The sequence below is a fragment of the Aythya marila genome (assembly GCF_965140915.1).
Source record: "Aythya marila genome assembly, chromosome: 2".
Taxonomy (NCBI): domain Eukaryota; kingdom Metazoa; phylum Chordata; class Aves; order Anseriformes; family Anatidae; genus Aythya; species Aythya marila.
Genome location: NC_139043.1, coordinates 124,364,214 through 124,385,420, shown reverse-complemented (window position 1 = coordinate 124,385,420; position 21,207 = coordinate 124,364,214). Strand labels below are relative to the sequence as shown.

At 37.1% G+C, this 21,207-nt stretch overlaps 1 protein-coding gene across 6 annotated transcripts in view; it reads left to right on the top strand.

Annotated features, from left to right (window-relative positions):
* JPH1 (junctophilin 1) overlaps positions 1 to 10,619 on the top strand; it is an 89,541-nt gene extending 78,922 nt beyond the window's left edge. Inside the window, exons 5-6 of one of the 6 annotated variants that reach the window (XM_082753122.1) lie at positions 4,595 to 4,690; positions 9,412 to 10,619. In XM_082753122.1, coding sequence (XP_082609248.1) covers positions 4,595 to 4,675 — 81 coding nt within the window. In that variant the 3' untranslated portion in view covers positions 4,676 to 4,690; positions 9,412 to 10,619. The other 5 variants (XM_082753118.1, XM_082753120.1, XM_082753119.1 and 2 more) reach the window with 5 other exon arrangements.
* Positions 10,620 to 21,207: the final 10,588 nt, after the last annotated feature.

Genomic DNA, 21,207 nt, shown 5'->3' with positions numbered 1-21,207 from the left:
TTTTTCTGGCTTTCCAGTGAGAGTGCATTAAAAACGTAGATATAAGACATACAATTTTCAGTTCTTCCTTCCATGCTTACAAATCGAAGCCATTTCTCACATCTGAGTGAAACATAGACCTTTAAGATATCCATATGTGTTAATTTGGATTAAGAACATTAAACAACTTTATTTACAGAGAAGTTTGTGACACCTATTTTATTAATAAAATTCATGGATCATATTTTCTGTGAATCTGTTATATCCTTAAGAATGTTATTGGAAATTATCTGTGCAATAAATTTGTTACAGCAACAGTATTGATTCTTTTAGTATCTCCATTTCTGGCATTATACTTGAAAAATATCAGCACATACGTATGCCCACACTGCACTTAAAGTATATAAATGTATTTCTCTACATTCTTATTTTCTAATGTTCAAAATTAAAGTTTTGAATCATTTCTGAGCTTGTAAGAAAGAGCCATAGGAGTCTGTCACAGTTTCATCAAGGTGAAAACATGCATAAAAACACTGTGCCAAAGTCCCTGTTCATCAACTGCTCCAAAATAGTGGCCTGTTTGTAAACATTTACCCTATTAAATGGAAAGCAAATTATCCTTTTTTCCCTGACCATTAGCAACGTTCAGGTTATTTTACATAAAGAATGCAGTATTAAGAGTGCACAGACATTTAACCACAAACCAGTACTAATTGTTGTTTCTAATTGTACATTAGCAGCCTCTAGCCCCAGTATCAACTTGCATGCTACTATCACACCTTGACTGAGAGGTGATTTGTGATTGTCTTGGATTTGGATAAAAAATAGGACTGAATTGCAAAAAAAAAATACCATTGTAGTGTATATTTATGAGTACACATTTGATTTGTCTGACATGTCCCTGTGTTGCCCTAGGATGGAGAGAAGCACAGGCACTAGTGTTCTACGATAATGCCAGGGTTTTTCTGTTTTGGTTTGTAGGTCAAGATTTTTAAGCTACATGGACTGTTTAGCTTGCTTTTTACCTCTGTCTAAATCATTGCATTTAGCTGAATGTTACCTAGTGTTTCTACTTCCATCTCTTTGTTCACTTAGCATCCAGTTAGTAAGGGATATAGCTAACATGACGTTAGAAAAATAGACCAGTATTTGCCTGATCCTAAAAAAAAAAACACTCTGAGCAAGAACTTCATGCTAAATTTAATTGACATTCCTAATGTGATGGGATTATAATACTAGTCTTAATACTTCCTGGCTCTACATTTTAAGAAAATAACTTTCTTTGCTCCACATTTTAAAACCTAATGTGTGGATATATTTTCGACTGCGTAAGTGGCTGACGTACTAGAAGCTAGAAGAGCAGTTTCTGAGCAGGTCTGGACTTTTTCTGCTACAGCTTCTTTATTGCACCTGTGCTAGTCACTCTTGGACTCTTCAGACTAATTTTGGCCTTTGCTATTTTAAGCCTGTGCAGGACACCAAAGTCTTATTTATGGTATTTGTCTTAAAGCATTAAATGTTCATTTCATAAGTGTCTATAGACAGGTAGTGGCTTACTGAATAATAACCATGCACTCTACAAATACTCTGATCATTTACTAGTGTATCAGGAAACTGCTGTGGGCTCAAAGTCTTAGGAGAATAGGAAATGAAATGCAGGCTAAAGGAGATGAGGTTTCTTTGTCTAAAGCATAAACTATCTTAAAAGCATAATCTATTATGCATAATCTATTATGATTATTATCATAAATAGATTACACATTTTTCTTTGATCTTCATATAAATTCAGCAACCAAGTTCTTAACGTGTCACTTTCTTCTGTCTTTGTAGGTGAGATCTCTTGATTCACAATGAGAGATCTCTTGATTCAGAACACACCCCTTATTTTTTTACCCAATTTGTCTAATGTTACCGTAATGAGATTATTAAACCTGTCTAACCTGATAGATGCATCTGTAGAGAAGTTCCCTCTTCCTTCTCCAGACTTAATTCTGCAAGACTGTGCACTAATGATACCGAGTTGCTGTTTGAGCTGTAGTCCCAATTTGCCATTCAGCCAAACTCTGTCTTGCAGCTATCAGGATGCTGTTTCAGGATATTTTAGGTAATGAATAAGTTCCTGGCTCCTGTCAATTCCCAGCAGGACTTCAGTAGGAGTAAGTCAACTTGATTTCCGTGAATGTTATTTTAAAATATGTAAAGTGCTAGACACCCAAATCCCAGTAAATTTTATTGGCTTTAGGCATTGATCTCCTTCACGGTTAATTGCAATTCCTATGTAGTGTAACTGTAAAATTTTTACGTGGGAGCCCAAGCTACAAAGGATCTATCGATTTGATTTTGGTTACACTGAGTCCCTACAGATGCTGAATCCAAATCTGAGTACAAATCAGTAGTGTAATCACACTCCTTGCCAGGTGATATGTATCATTAGCGTGTATGTATTATTTTAGTTTGTCATATGAGATTCTGGGATTCTTTTTGCAAAAGAAAGATTAATTCAGTCTGAGGGTGTTGACACCAACATTCAACATTGCCAAACTGAGAAATCCTCAAGTTAGCTGTTGTTTCCAGTTAAGCATATTTTGTTGTTCAAAGTCTTTCAATATGGCTTTCATGCATAAATGTCACAATTTTCAGACATCATTTGGGGGGAGTCATCAGTTCTGAATGTATTGGTAGGTACTTGGATTTCCTTCACAGTATGAAAGTACAGAAGAACCACAGCTATCACAATTGTGACAGTGCCAGAAAGAGAAGGAAGAAATGAAGCCCAAGTTGCACACTACCACAGCTAGGCTGCTAACAGTCCTGTGGTCAGAAACATAACCATAACTGAAACATGCTCTAGTTTCATACCTGTTCTCTGTCACCAAGCATCTCAGATTCTTTGGCGCATAGTGGCTTGCTTCCAGTAGGATGGTTCCACTTCTGTTCTGTGACCTGATGGTTAAACAATACCACTGGTAAGTGGGAACCTGGTATTCAAAATCCCTTTGAATAAGGTGACCCTAAGCCCTAGTCTTCGATTTTCTAGTGAATATTTTTGACATTCTGCCACTAAGCAAAAGGCAAATGTTGCTAATACAATTACCCATAGTTTCTTGGCATAGGTACATATATTTCTGAATAAGGGAACTTCAAAGGGAACTTCATAACCTATATGAATAGAAGTGCCAAATGGGGTTAAACTCCCTCAGGGTTTAAGCAGTGCTTGGCAAAACTTATTTTGTGACTTATTCAAGAACTTAGCAGTCCACATCTGCCCTGCTATCTTTACTACTGTGTAAAGGTGTATTCTGGTAGAAAGTGTTTCATGGGGCCGTTTCAGGATGAGAGCATGTGGTACGATAGTGGCACAAATACTGTTTCCCAATTACACTGCTAATGCAAATTTCTTAGAGCAAATTCTTATACTTTAACATTCCAGAGGTTACATAGCTAACGTTACCACTGCCATGAAGCATATGAATTTCTACAAAGCAAGCTTCTTGTGAAATGTCAAAAAAACAAAAACAAAAACAAAAATATATAATTTCTAATTAAATGGATTCATTCTTATGGGAGCCAGTGATCCTTATGTAGATCAGTTTTCTGGAGACATTTTCTGATGGGCTTTCTTGTGTTTTAGGAAAATATTGTCTGAGTGAGGAGTTTTTCTGTTTCTATTTGAACAAAATGTGCACCTTAAAATAGAAACATATACAAATCTCTGTGAAAATATTTTGTATTATACCAAATACTACTTAAGAGAAGAATGGAAGAATTGAGAATTTCCATCTGTTGAATACAGTGTTTCACATTGTTTATCATCCATGTTAAAAAAAATGTTTCTAGAAGTGGTGAAAAGAATTAAAAACTTTGTTACTTGCCTTCACAGAAAGAATAAAATTATGTAATAATCAAGAGCTCATTTTCTAGCCAAGTTTAGCTCTAGCTAGGAAGGGAAGGAGTATTTTGGCTTTTCATCTATTCACTAAATAGGTATATGAGATAAGGATTTATGACCAAGTGTCAAAGTAGATCAAAACAAATTTTTAATTTTGCAGATGAAAAATCTTTTTTTTTTTTTTTCTTTCATCTGTAATGGAAACATAGCTAGGGATTTTTGGTGGAGTAGGAATAACTATTTTTTTGTCATTTGGTTAACAACAACAAAAAGAGCATCACACAGCATCACGCAAAAACTCCTGTTTTGAAATTAGTTGGCATCAGGGAAAGAACCCACTGCATGAATGAGGAACGGTGCTCTGGCTTCAAGTTTGCGTCCTTTATTTTGTTTTATTTTTAGCTGACACCATTTTTTGTGTTTATGAGTTTGTTTTCATTTGTTTGTACAGTCAGTTGTCAGACCGTTATTCCCAGTGTGATTGAGAACAATGTGATAATATACTTACCTGTATTTATCCAGTTAATATTCAAAGAGGTAATATTTAGCTCACTTGAAAACCAAGAGTAATAGCTAAGTTTCAGGAGCAGAGTCCGTATCTTTGATATTTAAGTAATCTTTCATACCGAAGTCAAAAATGGTAGAAATGATAAAGTCAGATCCTGTTTGTTGCTGTGCACTGTGTGGAAGGTTGCATTAATTTTGTTATCTTTATTTCATTTTCAGGGCCCTAATTCAGTCATGATTGCCCTGGTAATGCTGTTGAATATTGGTTTAGCCATTCTTTTTGTCCATTTTCTAACTTGATTGGAATTAGAAAAGGTAAGCAAGGTCTTGTTTTCATACGCAATCACCACATCCACCCCACCTCAAATTATAAAGAATGAATTTATTTGCATACTTTTAACGTTCCCTACTTTAATTTTAGCTATGCCTGAATGTGATTCAACATAGTTATTTAATTATGTAACTGTTTTGACCCTTCAGTGAAGTCATGACAACTAGTGGTGTTAGCCCACAGTTCTCTGCAGTTGTGTCATCAGCCTGTTAAATGGCACCAGGCATACTCAGACACAGGGAAGGAGGCTTGGCATTAGGATGGGCGCAAGAGAGATGAAACTTGGAAAATTCAGCCAGGGGCCCAGATCAGTTTCTCTGCTGATGGTTTGTGGCTTTGGGGTCCTCTGAAAGCTGAAGCAAGCAGCCATGTCGGAAAACAAACAAAATAATCTGCTGAAGCAGCCCTGCCGGTGAAGTGCGTTGGCTTCTCCATCTGTTCCAGCAGAGTGTGACTAAACTGGAAATGTACGGAGCTGCACTTTTTGTTGATGGAAGCTAACAGCTGCCTTACTATTTTACCGTCTGATGTTTTTAGTGGGGAGATGGGAAAACGACTGCCAGAGGAATGTGGTCAGAGGATTCTGTTGCTGTGGAAGTGATTCCAGCGTTCACTCCTATCTCATTAGAAGAAATAGTTAGCAGCATCAGTCACCAGTCTTATTCCATTACCTGCTGCTTTTAACATCTCCTGCAGTGTTCTGGGAGATCGAATTTCATTTGCCTGTGCATGATTCTGTTCATTCGTTGTTTATGAAATTTGATGTATAGCCATAACATAGTGTGTAGTCCAACCTGGAGAGCACTACCAGTTCTGCCTAGCGGCAGAAGCAGAAGAGGAGACCTCTTTTTCTAATATGAAGATGTCATTCTTTAATTCATTTTCCTAAACCTGAAGAGTCTTTTTGCTTTAAGGTTTAGGAAGTAATTTACCATGACTGCAAAATTTAACGCTGTTGATATCTTCCTAAAAATGATCAAACACTTATGCTAATAGCAAGCAAATTATTCCTAATAAAAAAATTAATCTGAAGTTGATATCAGCACATTCTAAACAGGAGGTGAAATACCAGAATAATCTGAGAAAGACAAGATATGGGGTTTGCATGTTGACTTTTTTTTTTTTTTTTTTTAATTCTGGTGCTGTGGTAATTGGTGATTTGAATTATTATGTTTCAGCACTGAGGTATTTTGCCAGCAGTTAAAATGAAGTCTTGTCTGAGTGCATATTAATACAAGTTACAGTTAAGCTAGCTAATGCTCACAATAAATTTTCGTAATTTTTAAACACTAGATTTGTGTTGAATACATTCAGGTAGAGCATTTAGACATGTTAAGTGATTGTTTATCAATTCAATGCCTTCAGTGTCTTTGAAGTCCATTTATAATTTTACCTCAGCATTAAAAAAGCCTCAATTTTTTTTCATTTGGAAAGTTTGTCTTAAGTAGTTTCACTGCCCTTTGTTACAATTATGTGATCATGTTTCTTTTATGTGCCATTATACTGTAATTACTGTACCCTATATTAATCAAAAGCATGCTTATTTACTGAAAATATATGGTGTGATCATTTGGAAAGTAAATATTTTAATTTCAAAATACAAAAAGCAAAGGGCTTGTATTACGGTTTATTTTATCTCTCTTAGACAATATTTCATACAATATAGTTTTTGAACATGTTTGTAAACTTTGTAAGTGTTTGCATGGTGTAATGGGCAACATTCTTAAGAGTACATTACCTATCTTTTGATGCAGCATATTAAAGTAATATAGGTGCAGACTGAATATTGTGCAGCAAAGCAGCTCTAAGCAGGGCAGTAACACCGTGGTGTTTTTTACAGAAGTATGTTGAGAATCCTGTGTTTTGACCAGTGTGGATAAAGAAGAAAGCAGAAAGAGAGCAAATGAAAATAAAACTTGTATATTTATTTTTTAAAGAGTCAAAATTGTGTTTTAAATTTAGGGAAGTAATTTTTAAATAAGGAAAAAGTTTTAAAAGTTACTGTTTAAGCCTTGACATAATGGACAAAATGTTCAAACAGTGAAATCACCCCATCTCCTTACATGGGAGGTAATTTTGTAACTGACATATTTAATTCCTATTAAATGTTTATTTAAAATACTATATGCTCTGGAAATAATAGGTAACAAATCTTATGAAAATGTTTATAAATTTAAGTAAGCATGTTAGTACCATTTATAAATATGTATGATTTATAAGCTTTTTTAAAACAAAGCTCAAACAAATTGTTGGTATTTTTCTAAAATGTGCACAGCTGTATTTTACATGAAAGGCTATTTATAATTGGTTGTTATACTGTACACTACATTTTGGACAGCACAAAGAAGCCTGCCAATGTACTTAATAATGTCATTTTGTCTATTTAAAGTTTCTTGCTGTCAAAGAATGAACTCTTTATCTATGAGTTTATTTATAATTCTTGACCCAAAATGTATAATGTACAGTTTTCACAACTGTATTTGCTCTAATAAAAATAAGTTGGTTATTAATAGAGTTTCAGACTAGTTCTTCCTGTTTAAGAATTACTTTCTGCACTCTCCAGAAACAATTTTTCTAACAAATTCAATAAACAAGAAATGAACCTGGAAAATTGGTGAAGTTGTGGCCCCTTTCAAATCACTGTGAGTTCCTGTTTTCAACAAAATCATTCTAGGAAATGTTTTTAAATGGAAAAAAAAAATGGCAAATTTCCCCATGTGTCTTTTATCTTTTGATACAAAATTTTTGTATGTGTGTAAATGTAGTATCTTAAATTATGCTCCCACTACAGAGATGGTTTAATCAGTCTGGTTTCAATCAATGATTGGTCCATTAAGAGCTGTTCCTGTAAGAAAATAACTTTTTTAGACTTCCTTCCTTCTCCGGGTTTTCACAGACTCAAAATGAAGTGAAGAAATGTGAACCATATTTTACAAAAAGCAACGTCACTTTTAGAGTTTTCTTAAAGCCAACACATTTGCTGAACTAGTAAATCAGCTCAGAATTCTGCTTTTGGATTCCTGTTCAGATTACTAGTCAACTGTATTGGAATTCTAATGGTTAGTTATAAAGGAGAGCAAGTGTTATTAGCATTTTCAATGGAAACTTATTCATAGTAATATTTGAAGGAATTGTTGCTGTCTTATTTTTCTAAATTCTACCAGCATGGAGTTTAATTTTTAGAATTTCTATTTTCTACATAATAACCTATTCCCTAAGGAAAATTTTGACTCTTCAAGTAGAGAAAAAGGCATTCTCAAAAATCTTAAACAGATGTCACTGAGCTGCATTTTGTGATCTACGCTGATCACTGACATTTCGAGATCGGTATCATATTTTACTTGTTTAAAAAAGTAAAGTTCAAGTATTTCTTCAGTTCTATGAATATGATAACATATTCAAGCATATGTAAATCTTAAAAACAACAAGCAAAGGATTTGCCGCGAAACAGAAGAAAAAAACATTTCCATAATCAGCTGACAAATATGGTATCTTTCCCTGCTTATCAGTGTTCATAATTCTTAAAAATCAACGTACATAGAAATACAACATTTTTTCTGTGGTGTCTGAAAGCAGATGGACAGTTCTTCTCTGAAATGTTTTTACCAGTAGCTTATATCAGTTGTAAATGGTTTTACATGGGAAAGCATCTGCCATGCCTAAGAAAAAATAAAATAAAATAAAATAAAATAATAAAAAAAAAAAAACACGGGCACATGATGCTACTTAATGCACCACGATTCGTTCTGGCATTGAAAATTTTACCCAAGTTTAGTGCAAGGACTTTTTTTTCCCAGGCAAAGCAGTTTCTCCAGGCAGAGCCATGTGTTTGCCCGCTGATGCCATAGGCAACAAGCTCCTACCTTTTAATTTGAGGTCTGCTTTCTTGGGCAATTCCATTTATCTGACTAAACAATGTGTAGACTGTACACAGAAATTAAAAAAAAAAAAAAAAAAGTAAGAAAGGAAAAAAAAGGCAAATTAATGATGATGAGGTGCCAAAAGCTGGAAAAAAAAAAAATCACTGCTGTTCAGCTTATCTAGTCCTTTATTTTCCATTTGTGTTCCAAAAGGAGATTCAGTTTGATAGCAGAAATTTCATGACATATCACTACAAATTGCCTTTCAGGTATGTACGTATGGTGAGAAAAAATCATTAATACAATTGAGCGCTGACTCTAAAAGGTGTAAACATCTCTTTACAAGCATTTGATTAAAATACTTGAAATATTTACATAGCTTGTAATAACATATTGTATAGCCATAAATACCTCTATTAAGATACAGTTACGCAGTATTAAAGGATACTGACAATAACCTGGATGCAATGATAAAAGCCTGCAGAAATTCACTACATAGTGAGATACAGTAACAGTCTTAGCTAGTTGTTATAAAACCACGTTATAAAACATGGTTGTGAATTATATCTAAATGGTTTTATTCATAGCTCATTTGAACCATTTAGTCAGGGGGGAGAATTCTACATACTGTTCTAATATGGAAATGTAATTCATCAAACAAAGAAAATGAAGAGACTGGAAATTAAATAAGCCTTTCAAATGAAGTCGTCTTCTCAGTCTCATTTAATATTCAAAGAAAGAAGAAAAAAAATAGAAATTATGTTAAGTCTGAGGAAGAACCTGCATATGCCAATGTACTGTAACTGAGCCATCTACAGAATCCATCTCATTTTTTTTTCCTACAGAATACGGAATCTGCAAAATAAGAGATATCTGGAAGCATAATTTCCATACACAACATCTTTAAGGAAAATTGTCTATAATGTTAATGTTTTTTAAACTAACAGAAAAAGTAAAACTGTACATGTCTAAACAGTTTATGTTGTGGTCATCACTGTTGGGGAAATCTCTCAGCCTCCTCAAAAAAAAAAAAAAAGCAAAAATGGAACCTGTAATGGAATTTGTCAAAATCTCTCATGTTGCTATGTTATTTTGTTTTGTTTTTTTTTTTAATTAAAAAAAAAAAAAAGTGGCAGCATTTTTCCCAATAATCTAAATTTATTCATGTCAGTATTTGTTTGTTTCATGCATTTGCTTTTCACAATCAATCAAGACTGGTTATCTGGGAGAATTTAGATGCAAATTGGCGGTATACTGAGCGCCATTTCTCCAGGAGGAAGGTTTTGAATTGTTTTCTCAGAGATGGAAAAGAACAGGATTTTCCTAATCACCCTTGAAATGTTTTTTGTTGTATGCTTTCTGTGCTGCCACTATTTTTTTTAACTATCTTTTATCCTTAACTGCCCACCCACCCCCAACTCTAGCAAATTCAGCTTATTCTTCTGTTCCCCACAGACAGCTACTTGCCCCCACACCTCAGCCAATTATTCCAGCAACTCATGGTTTTTCTATTGAGCACACTTGTTCAAGAACTGAATTTAGCTCAGTATGAGTTTAGCTGCAGAAGCCATTTCTGTTGCAGCATGTAGTACACTGAATTACATGTGTCATGTCACAATTTTCATTGGGTCCAGTCCTCTGCGTACTGTTGATGCTAGTTTGTGTGACTTGCAATGCTACACTCACCATCTCCAGTATCAGGGCAGTGATTTAAACACAGTACTTCTGAGTTGAAGAGAAAAGAAAATGCCTGAAAACTGTACACGGAGATTTCTAAGGGCCCTTCACAACTCATAGAAACCAACATAAGAGTGTCATCGCTGAGGAAAACATCTGCTGTCATCTGGGTTATGAGCTCGGGTTATGAGCTCCACTACAAATGCCCCCGGTAAGATTCTGATAAAGACTGGACATATGGCTGAAGGTGATTCACAACTCAAGACCAAGGAGTCTTTCTGAGGGTTGTGATTTCCTGTAAGTGTGCGGTATGATGCTTTCTGGACTTGCTACAAAAATGTGGATTGTTAGATGGAATAAAATATATCCTGTGTTGGAAAATTATTTTGGCTCAATTGCCTGAGCTTCCTCCATGTCTTAGACTTAACAATCAGGCATCTCTGTAGAAGATGAGGAACATACACCTAGATGAGGGCTAGGTTTTACTTTCTTAAGTGACTTCAATGTTAATTAATTAGGGAGCAGTAAATGGCAGAAAAGGAATTATAGTCTTTAAGCCTGTGATTTTGAACTCTGCTTTTTTATGCTGATTTATCCAAATTAGAAGAAAATACAGAGAACAGACCTCTGGAATAGATTCCCAGGCATTATCTTTCACAATAATAATTTGTATGGTACTCCTGAATTCCTTTCAGATGGATCCATGAATTTGAAAGAAGAGACATGTCTTTCTTGAATTTGCAAATTGCACAGCTAACTGAAAAGCACCTTGGCACAGACACTGTATTAGACCACAAATAACAGATTTTGACCAAAAGTTTTGAGAATTGTTGCCTACGTTTGAAGTCTTTAGTCTATACATGGTGACCTAAGGTGAAACATTTTTCAGTTCCTGAGCACCTCATAGTTACCATCCAAACACATTTGTGGGGAGGTGGGAAGGAGGGAAGAAATCAGGTATTTCACTGAAAACTGAAGCCTGTGAAAATGTTGAAACTGGCCTACAACTATGCAGAAGGTTGAAAGCATTTAGATGTGGATTTTGGATCAGCCATTAGAGCTACAGGTCCTAAGTGCAGGACCCAAATCCAGATCTGGTCCCAAGGACACACAGATAAAATGCTTGAGTTGGAAGAGCTTTTACGGAAGGTGGGGGGGGGGGGAGTTTGTTAAAAATCAGGCTGCAGTGACTCTGGGTTAATTAAACTGATACGTTCTGTACTTCTGGAACAGTGTCATTAGCTGTATTTAACATTGCAATTTTACTATATTCAGGACATGTCCCACAAAATACCTCTGAAAGTGTCATAATATAATGGTGCTTAATTACTTACCCATTTTTAGCTGAAAGTACTTTTATCATATAATACCACCCAGTCTTCAAAAATACCATATACTGGCTTCCATTTTAATTATGACAGTTCTGGATTTTGTTTAGGCCACTGATGAGAAAGTCATGAAAGTATGGGATCGGCTGCCATGGAAACAGGGAAGACAGAAGAGCACCAGCAGCATTTTGCAGGGGCTAGGACTAAAAAAGACATTCTGCAAAGAGAAAGTAAAATGGCATTTACATTACAGTAGATGGCTTCCATGCATTCCTGCCATACCGAGGCAACACATTCCTGGCATTGATTGCAACAAGCCTCCACATGTTCCCATGATATAGAGCAGAGCAGGAATTGTCAGAAGGATTGGAAAAGAATATTTAGGAAAAAGGAGGTGCAGCCATGTTGAAGTTGAAAACAAGAGTAGAAAGTAAAGGGAAAAAAGTGAGAGGAAATGTGAAGCAGCAGAAGACCTATAGATGTTAAAGAGAGGCAAAAGGACTTTATGGAGAGAAAAAAAAAATACAAAGGAAGGAATGATACTAGAAACAGAAGAAACTGAAGTTTGTTCAATAGGAATATAAAGAGGATAGAAGACTGAGAAGTAACCATCTTCAATACATAAACAGCTGCTCTAGAAAGCTGCTTTCCGTGCCCACAGGGATTAAGAGAAAAACAGATGGGCTTAAACTGCATGAAAATTGAGATCTGTGCTAGGCATGAAGAAAAATTTTCTAATTGTAAGGATAACATATTTGAATTAGATTAGTAGGGAAAATGTAGGATTTCAGGGTGATGTGTTTCTATTCCGGACAGTATCACAAATTGAAAGATTGACAGTTAACCCTTAGGAATCATTTTCTCTGATTCCTGACATTTCTGATGGAATCTGCAGAGGTGTGATGGGAGGGCAGCTAGAGGACTGGAGAGTGAGCCTTTCTTTACATAAACACAGGCAGGAGGAAGAAAAAGGAGGGTGTACTGCAAAAATAAGGTAGGAGGATGCTAGGACAAGACAGATGGTAGGAAGAAGAAAACCTGAAGAGTAGAGAGTCAAGAAGAATGTGAGGATTTGACACATGAGAGGAGGGGATAATTGACCAAAAAAGCAAATGCTAAACTGAAAAGGGTGTTCAGTACGGGAAGAAGAACAAGCAAGAAGTGGGCTGGGAAGCTTCAGGAAGACCTGCAAGAACATCACACAAAGCACAGCAGAGGAGCCCAAAGAAGATTCAAGCAGAGAAGCTATACCAAAGCAGCACCAGGTTTTCCACAACGGCACAGGTTGTGGAAAGGCACCCCCTTCATTTTCTCAGATGAAGATATCCAATGGAGTTTCACACAATTTTTAAACTGTGGAAGCAATCAAAGGTTTCAGGAGGTCTCCTTTTTATTAAATATTCATGACAACTTTTTCCTGAACCATTTTCCTCTTTCCAAAATCTGCAGAAAATAGTGGCTTGCTGTCACAGCAGGCTGACTTGGGTTCCACAAAAGGAAGTCAATAATGCAGACATAGTTGCAATATTTTTTATTAACTCTGCATAAATCCACTCTAAGAAAAACATTTTATTACAACGGGATTTTCCCAATATTAATAAAGATGGGATAAAACGCACAAGGAAGAAATAAACAAACATATAATCATGCAAGCTCCCCATCTGAAAGAACATTAGCACAAAGTTACAGGTTTGCTTTTCTGTGAGTATCTCCTCAGACGACAAAAATGCTGTTGGTATTTACACTGATTCGCTGCTGTACCAAATGTTGCATACGCTCTATAGACTGTTGTTGTGAGTCACACACAAAAAAAAAATTATGTAACATTTGGAAATACATTCAGTCATCTGCTTGCTACAGAAATATTGCTAACAGATTCTTCGCTCTTTTATCTCTAGTCTTTATCGTCCTTGTTAAGTGTTATTTTCATGCAACTTCCTCAGGGGGAGATGACTCATAGCCAGAGTAAGCTGTGATGCTCTGTTGGCACCAATGGCCATATGTGCCAGTAATCCAGTATCATGGTCCCCTTATCCTTGACAAAGCCATCTATTTCATGGGTCAGTCATAAATATCATCCTCCTTCCAAATGAATGTCAATTGTCCAAAGCATTAGCATTCCCTTCCTGACCTTTCAGCCTGTCTCCTGTTTGACCAGGCTAGTTGAAAAGCTTTTTCCTAAAGATGAACAAATCCAGGAAGAAAGACAACTTCTAGCTAAGGTCTCCAAGTTCTCCTTCCAATAAACCAGATTTCTCTCATCGCCTCTGACTTTACCTAAGTGCTAGGTTATGCTAGGTCCCAAGAGGCTATGTGGACACTCACACACCTTTGAAGATTTGGTGCTTCATCCAAGCCCCACTTACAAAGGCATTGCCTTATTTTGGTCGGATGATTAGAGCTATCCAAGTGATGTCTGGAAGGCACTGCTTGCAGTTCCACATCCCAGCTGACTGCACACACACACTGCAGGATGCAGCATTTGTGCTGCCTGCTCAGAAGCAAAAGCCTCTAACTTGGTGAGTTAGCTAAATAATTTCATGTACCAGCATCTTTACTTCCCATATATATTTTGATTGGCCAGCATCATTACTTCCCATATATGTCTTGATTTTGTCAGACCAGACAAAATCATTTACTACTCTCCATGGAATTGGGTGGTTTGTTACTATTGCTATTACTATTGCTATTACTGTTACTATTATTATATATTACACGCACAAATCCAGTATCCTTTCCTCTCAGACAGGCAGAAACAGTGATTTTACTATTTCCTGCCATTAGCTTTGGACATTTCTCTCAATCAAACAACTTGAGTGCAGCAAAGGTGTTTCAGAGCACCAGCATGGACTTATGGGCTTCATCCTTTACCCAGGGGACAGAGTACTTCTATAGCTGCTAGCTAGCTAAGTATGTCAGCTGTGTAGATCATACATCCATCTGTAAAGTCTATCATTAAGTGCTGATGGCCACTTCTACAAACATTTGTTTATTCTAGGCATCAGAATATTTTTAATCGTTAAGATTGAGAGTCTGGAGTGACTGACACAAATAATAAAAGGGTGGCCTCGTCTGCCAGGGATACAGACTGGTTCAGATATGTTTATTGCTATCTTATAAAGAAAAAAGGAAAAGAAATAAATAAAATAAAATAAAATAAAATAAAATAAAATAAAATAAAATAAAATAAAATAAAATAAAATAAAATAAAATAAAATAAAATAAAATAAAATAAAATAAAATAAAATAAAATAAAATAAAAAGAAGAGAGAGAGAGAAGCACTTTCAATTCACCTTATGGCTACTTGCTAATTGTCTGACATTTCAAAACCCTTAGTTCACCCATCTCGCATTCTTCTCACTGAAATGAAAGCAAGTGAAAAGACTGAATAAAAAGTATTTCCAGGCATAGAAAGAAGCATTATTTGAGTTTATTTTTGGTGGAAATAACCAGAGCTTCTAGGTTACAGCCATGAATCAGAGAACTTCAAAGATCATTTGCACACAGTCACATTATGTCTGCTGTAGCTGAGCTTGCATCTGAAAGACTGGCTAGGCAGGCTCTGCACACATATCCCACTGAAAGCCATCAAATGCCCTCTGTATGGCTGACAAGGCTCCTTTCAGTGCAGAATTGCAGTGAAATTACAGCTGCCAGGCAACTGTACGTAGCAGCTTAGGGTGCAAACCTAGTGATGGGAGCTATAGATGGAGATGCTGGCATGGGGGCTGGTGGAGCAGCACCCTCATCTCAACTACCCCCTGACACCTAAAAGCCATGGGCAGAGGCACTGCATCCCCAGGGAGGGCACTGATGAATAGTGGGGCATACAGCAGACACTCACAGCTGCGTGGGCTCTCCTGCCCCTATAAGCCAGGTGACTGCAGCATGCCATTAATACTTCAGGCATTAGATAAGAAGCCAGTTGCTGTGTCTTGGTACCTATAGAGTATTTTCAGTATTCCAACTATGCATCCCTCAAAGCCCTGTTGAAATACTGTGAAATACTAATGACGGAGTAAAATAAATATCAAAGATAATACAAAAAGTTGCTGCTTACAAGACAAAACCAGAAGCAAGATGCACTTCCGTCCTTACAGTTTGCACACGTGACTTGGGAACAAGGCTGGCAGCCAAAATCTGCCTGATTGTGCCTATCAAGTAACCCTGCATTAGGAGGGAATGTCCCGAGGAGCTGGCTGGCCACTGACATTTGGAAAATGAATGAATTGTGCTTGCCAGGTGCTGGAGAACAACATTTGGCATGAAGTAGCTGGCATGACATGCGTGTGCAGGCTGTTATTATTTCCTATTCTTCTAGACCGTCTCATTGTATCAGGGGACTAAACACAAGCCTGTTTCAGAGCACATGAAATATGCTGGGGGGATATTTACAGATGTTTTTACAGTATATTCATTTTATTAACATAGAGTAGAATTACATGTGGAGTATTATTCCAAAAAATACAGCACTGGAGACCTGAAATACATCTGGAATACATGCTGTGGCAACGCTGAGAAAAATTAAGGTAAGAAAATCTGAAGAGCAGCTTTCTGTTGTCCTTAGTGGCTGTATGACTGCGTCTTCCCGGATTTCTCTTGCTGTCCGGACCCTACAAAACAAACATTAATAACTTTCCATAACAGTAAGCCTTGAAACTGTTTGATATAACTGTCCAAAAAATATGACACAAATAAATGAATTTTGCAGTCCTGAGTTCTCCCGGTGTTTTAGAGATCTGCTTAAAGTAGGAATGGTGTAACCTCTCTTCCCACCCCTAACAGTTTCCTTTTGTTTTTTAAAATGCCACCCCAACATTTGTAACCTTAATACCCACCACAGCAGAACTAATCAAAGTCAAACATAAGATCAGATGTAATACAGCAGGCTGACACACTTCACTCTAGAATGAATCACATTACCTTTAACTCCTTCACAATCCACATCTTTTAAAGAAGACACCGTCTCTTTTCCGAAGAAGAGTTTTTGTTCCTGGAAGCCACAGGTGCCGTTCATGGCACATCCACATCAGAAACCCATTCCTACACTTACCTTTGTTGTATTACTTCAATTATATAAGATAGAAAGTTAACATTGTAATTCATTGATAATGATGATTAACCAAAACTATTTATAAAATGTAAAAGATGCAATTGCAGTCAATCAGAATTATTAGGATAGCTGGATCAGAGTTCTTACAAGCTAGTTGGCTTTCTACAAGGAAAAAATATTTGATTCTGAAATGAATGTTGACTGGCAGCTCTGGATGAATGGATCACAACTCTGGATGAATGGTTTTCAAGTAGAAAACCAGAAACAAAAGCTACCCATTTCCTCCTATCATGTTAAGTTCTACCTTTCTCACCTGAGTGTCCTGAGTTTTTCCATATTTTTCAGAGATTCACATAATTTGGCTTTGTGGTCTTTAAAATAAAGGTGAATCAAAAATGCAAAGGGCAACATTTTATTGCTGAATAGGTTCCTCTCTATACTAATTTTCCTTTTAACTACTGAGAGACCAACTTAGGACATAGGTGCAAAAAGCACTGTACTGGCACAGCTCCAAAGAGAAGCAGCAGAGGGGTTAGATAGTAAACATTCACACCATTCATTCTGGAGGACTTCAAAGGGCTAAATTTTCATCCTTCTCGTTAGTGATTTGAAAGTTACAAATGATAGTCTTAACCTTAGCCTTTCCTTCATCTCCCTCTTGGCCACCAATAAATCTCTGGTATTTACTGAAATGTGCAGCTTGTTTAAGGACACGAAGATGCTAGACATTGTTTCTCCTTGACCTCACAGAGACTATTCTTGTCAGGATCAGATGACTTCAAAATGAATGCCCATCTACTTGAAAAGTTCATGTAGATCAAAACATTAGATGACTTAGATTCTTCTACTGACAAATATACATATTTTACCAGAAAGAGTTGGAAATATAAGCTTTTATAACATGCAAACAAAAACAGAGTATGACAAGGGCGTAAATAATTACTTGGAGTCTAATAAAAAGCTAGATTATTATTTATTAAATTAATTCAATTGCATTAAGGGTGTAATTAGCATCTGCTTAATCATAGTGTTACCGCAATGAATGAATAAACAAATATTCATCCAAATGCAGGAGTACTCCCTTTGCGGAGGAAGGGACGTATTGGTGGGGACACATATCTGCACATCTGTCCAACTATTTTCAGCTTGTTTGCTTAAAGACTATATCACGATCAAGATAAAAAATGAAGTGAAATGAAAGCTCTCAAATTTTGGTATTTCATTACCTTTGGATCTGTGCCTAAGTACTGTTGTCCCTATTACGTCTGCTCCTACACATTCAGCAGAATTCAGGTCGGGCTTTGCAGAAGCCATGACTCTGGACAGAGCCCATGGTAAATGTTGGGATGCTCACCTTTGAGGCAGAAACCAAGGCCTTTCTACTAACAAGGTTAAGATAACATCTGCAAAAGGACTTATATTTCACTGAAAGGAGAGTGATGTGAGCTTTTACATGTTTGTGTAATTTATATATAATACTGATGAGATCTCAATTCTTGGTAGGCATTTTTGCATATTTTACACCTTTTCATAATAACAGGCTCTGTGCCAAATTGGGGTAGTGTCCTGGTTTCAGTTAGAACAGAGTTAATTTTCTTCCTAGTAGCTGGTAGAATGCTATGTTTTGGCTTAGGATGAGAAGAGTGCTGATAACACCCTGATGTTTTAATTGTTGCAGAGCAGTACTTATACTAAGCCAAGGACATCTCAGCTTCTTGCTCTGTCCTGCCAACAGGCAGGCTGGGGGTGCAGTAAGAGCTGGGAGGGGACAGACCCAGGACAGGTGACCCCAACTAGCCAAAGGGGTATTCCATACCATCTGACGTCATGCTAAACAATATATAGGGGTGGTTAGCTGGGGGAGGGGCGCCAGACTGCTCGGGGTTAGGCTCAGCATCGGTCAGCGGGTGGTGAGCAATTGCACTGTGCATCACTTGTTTATACACATTATTATTAGTAGTACTATTATCATCATTGTATTATTATTATTATTATTATTATTATTATTATTATTATTATTATTATTATTATTATTATTATTATTATTATTTTCCTGTCTTATTAAACTGTCTTTATCTCAGCTCACGGGCTTCACTTTCCATTTCTCTCCCCTGTCACAGAGAGGGAGGGGGGAGGGTGAGTGAACGGCTGCGTGGTGTTTAGCTGCCGGCCGGGTTAAACCACGACAGGTAGTCAAACATGAAAGCTCACAGCAGTATCCTGATTTTTCAACATTATGCCAGCTGCTGCTTCTACCTGTGTCCTTCATCACTCTGTATTTTAAAAGAAGTACCAAAGCACCTATGGAAATGGCCTTACCTCTGGAACCTCATGTACCCCCTCCATTCAAAATCAGTCCCTTGCACCACAAGATATAGATGAGTAATACAACAAAATGGGCATATTCACCATTAAACCTTAAATAAAATAAATACAAAAGCAAGCAGCAGTTGATATCAAAGGGACCTGTACCAGAGGTTTCAAACAAAATCCAAAAGAAAAAAAGTTAAAATTTCTATCTTATTATTTTTTAAAAATACATACACCCAACAGCAGAAAAGCAATGATATCTCTTTTCTGCTAAGTTACCTGTGAATATTCTCATTAATCACAGCCCTACTGTAGTATGACCTTGGGTGACTCAAGTCCCGTATCTTCCCTACCTATTTTTCTGTGTGCCAGAGATCTTGGGCTAAAATCTGCAGGGACCCCTGTATCACAGTGTGATGAGCATCCCAGGCATTTGCCCATCCACATGTAATGAATGGCTTCAGGCCCCAACCCAAAGGAGTGGAGTTACCTAACATCTCAGGTAGTTTATTTTATGCGCATCAGAGATTTCCCTGATTGATATGCAGAATGTAAAGGCAATAGATCTCAGTCCTCAATTACTGCCTTGCAATGGCAGAATTCCCTTCACATGCACAATCACCACAGATGGAATAAAAAATGCTCAAGAATTGCAACGAACCAAAGAGACTAGAATAACAAATCCAGTTATGCCTGTATGTTTTTTTGTTTGTTTGTTTGTTTGTTTGTTTGATATTTCTCAGGCTTAAATCAATTGGTGGATTTGGGTCTTACTTATAAGCCACTGTATAAATCTAGATGCTCTCTATTGCTGGTTTTGTTTGAAACTGCTTGTCAGTGTCCTAGACACTGCTTGCGCTTACATTTAATGAAGGGTAAATGAGTGGAATAAATCACTTATTTTAGTATTTTTAATAGCTGTGTAACATTTCTGTCTTACTCTTCTGCTTGTTATGTGAAATTATTTAATTTCTTACAGTTCATTAATATTACCTTCCATGCTTCTAAGTTTTTTCATCTACCCATCTTTCCTGTTCAAACATTGTCCTTTTTTACCTAGTAACATCACTACTGACCAGGTTGTATAAAACACTGGCATTTTCAAGAGTATTGTCATCACATTACCGTCACAAAACATCATTCTCTTTTGCAACCAGTTACACCTCCCAGAGATTTGGTTTGCTCTAATGTCACACTCTGCACTAGCTTTCATTTGTTTCTCAGCAGAAACATGCTCTTCATGGATGCTGCTCACTGCACAGCTTATCTCCCTGTGTCCCCAAAGCTTCCTGCAGTTACCCCATTCTGAGTTTACTGCATCCACTGACTCCCAACTTTCACCTTTTTAGCTATGAATTTCCAGAATGGAGTCTCAAACAAATCTGAGCCACAGAATGATAGGGCTCTGTCTTCAGACCTTTGCGGGACTGGAGTCCTGTTATGTGTCTTAGTCTTGGTCTAGAAGAATAAGAATCACAGGAAATTGTGTGAAAATAATATGTGACAAATATAAAATAAATAATGTTAAGTTGCACTTACCCTTATCCTTGTATACATGAAGCATGGTGGGTTTTTGTTTGTTTGTTTGCTTGTTTGTTTGTTTGTTTTGAGGGGGAAAAAAGGACATGTTAAGTGTCTTATGGAAGCCAAGTGTTGGGTCTGCCTGGTCACCATCTTCATCAAGCCACATAAGTCTGGCAGCATATCTGCACATCTCCCTGCATCTCCCACTGTCAGGAACACTCTCTGCTTGCAGCTTAGGTACTTGGCACTTCCTTAACACTTTAAATCACTTTGTGAGTCCTGCTGCCTCCCCTGTAGCTGAGCTGAGAGGCTGAAAGCTGTTTATGGGCTGCCTGCCCTTCCTGCCCTGGAGCCATGCTCCCTCCAGCTGCCTACAAGGATACAGGGGGTATAGTGCCCTCACCTACCACTGCCAAAAAGACCTCTGCCAACTTATATTAGTGGCCTTATAATACATATATTTGCATGTATTGTGTCTGTGAAGCTGCAATAACCTGAAGTAAATGGAATTTGTACCCAGAGCACATTAGCAGAACAAGACCACCTGTGCAATGAGACCCATCAAATAAAGGGTTTCCTAACCTCACTGAGAGAAGCAGGCATGATGGGCAGATTTGGCCAGTAACCCCACAAACCAGCTTAGATCAGCAGGTGTGAAAGCAACACTCCTGCCTAGAAGGCCCTTCACCACCCCAGCTACTCATCCCAGTCTCTATCCTACAAGGGGTGCTCCTTCCATGCCACCCAT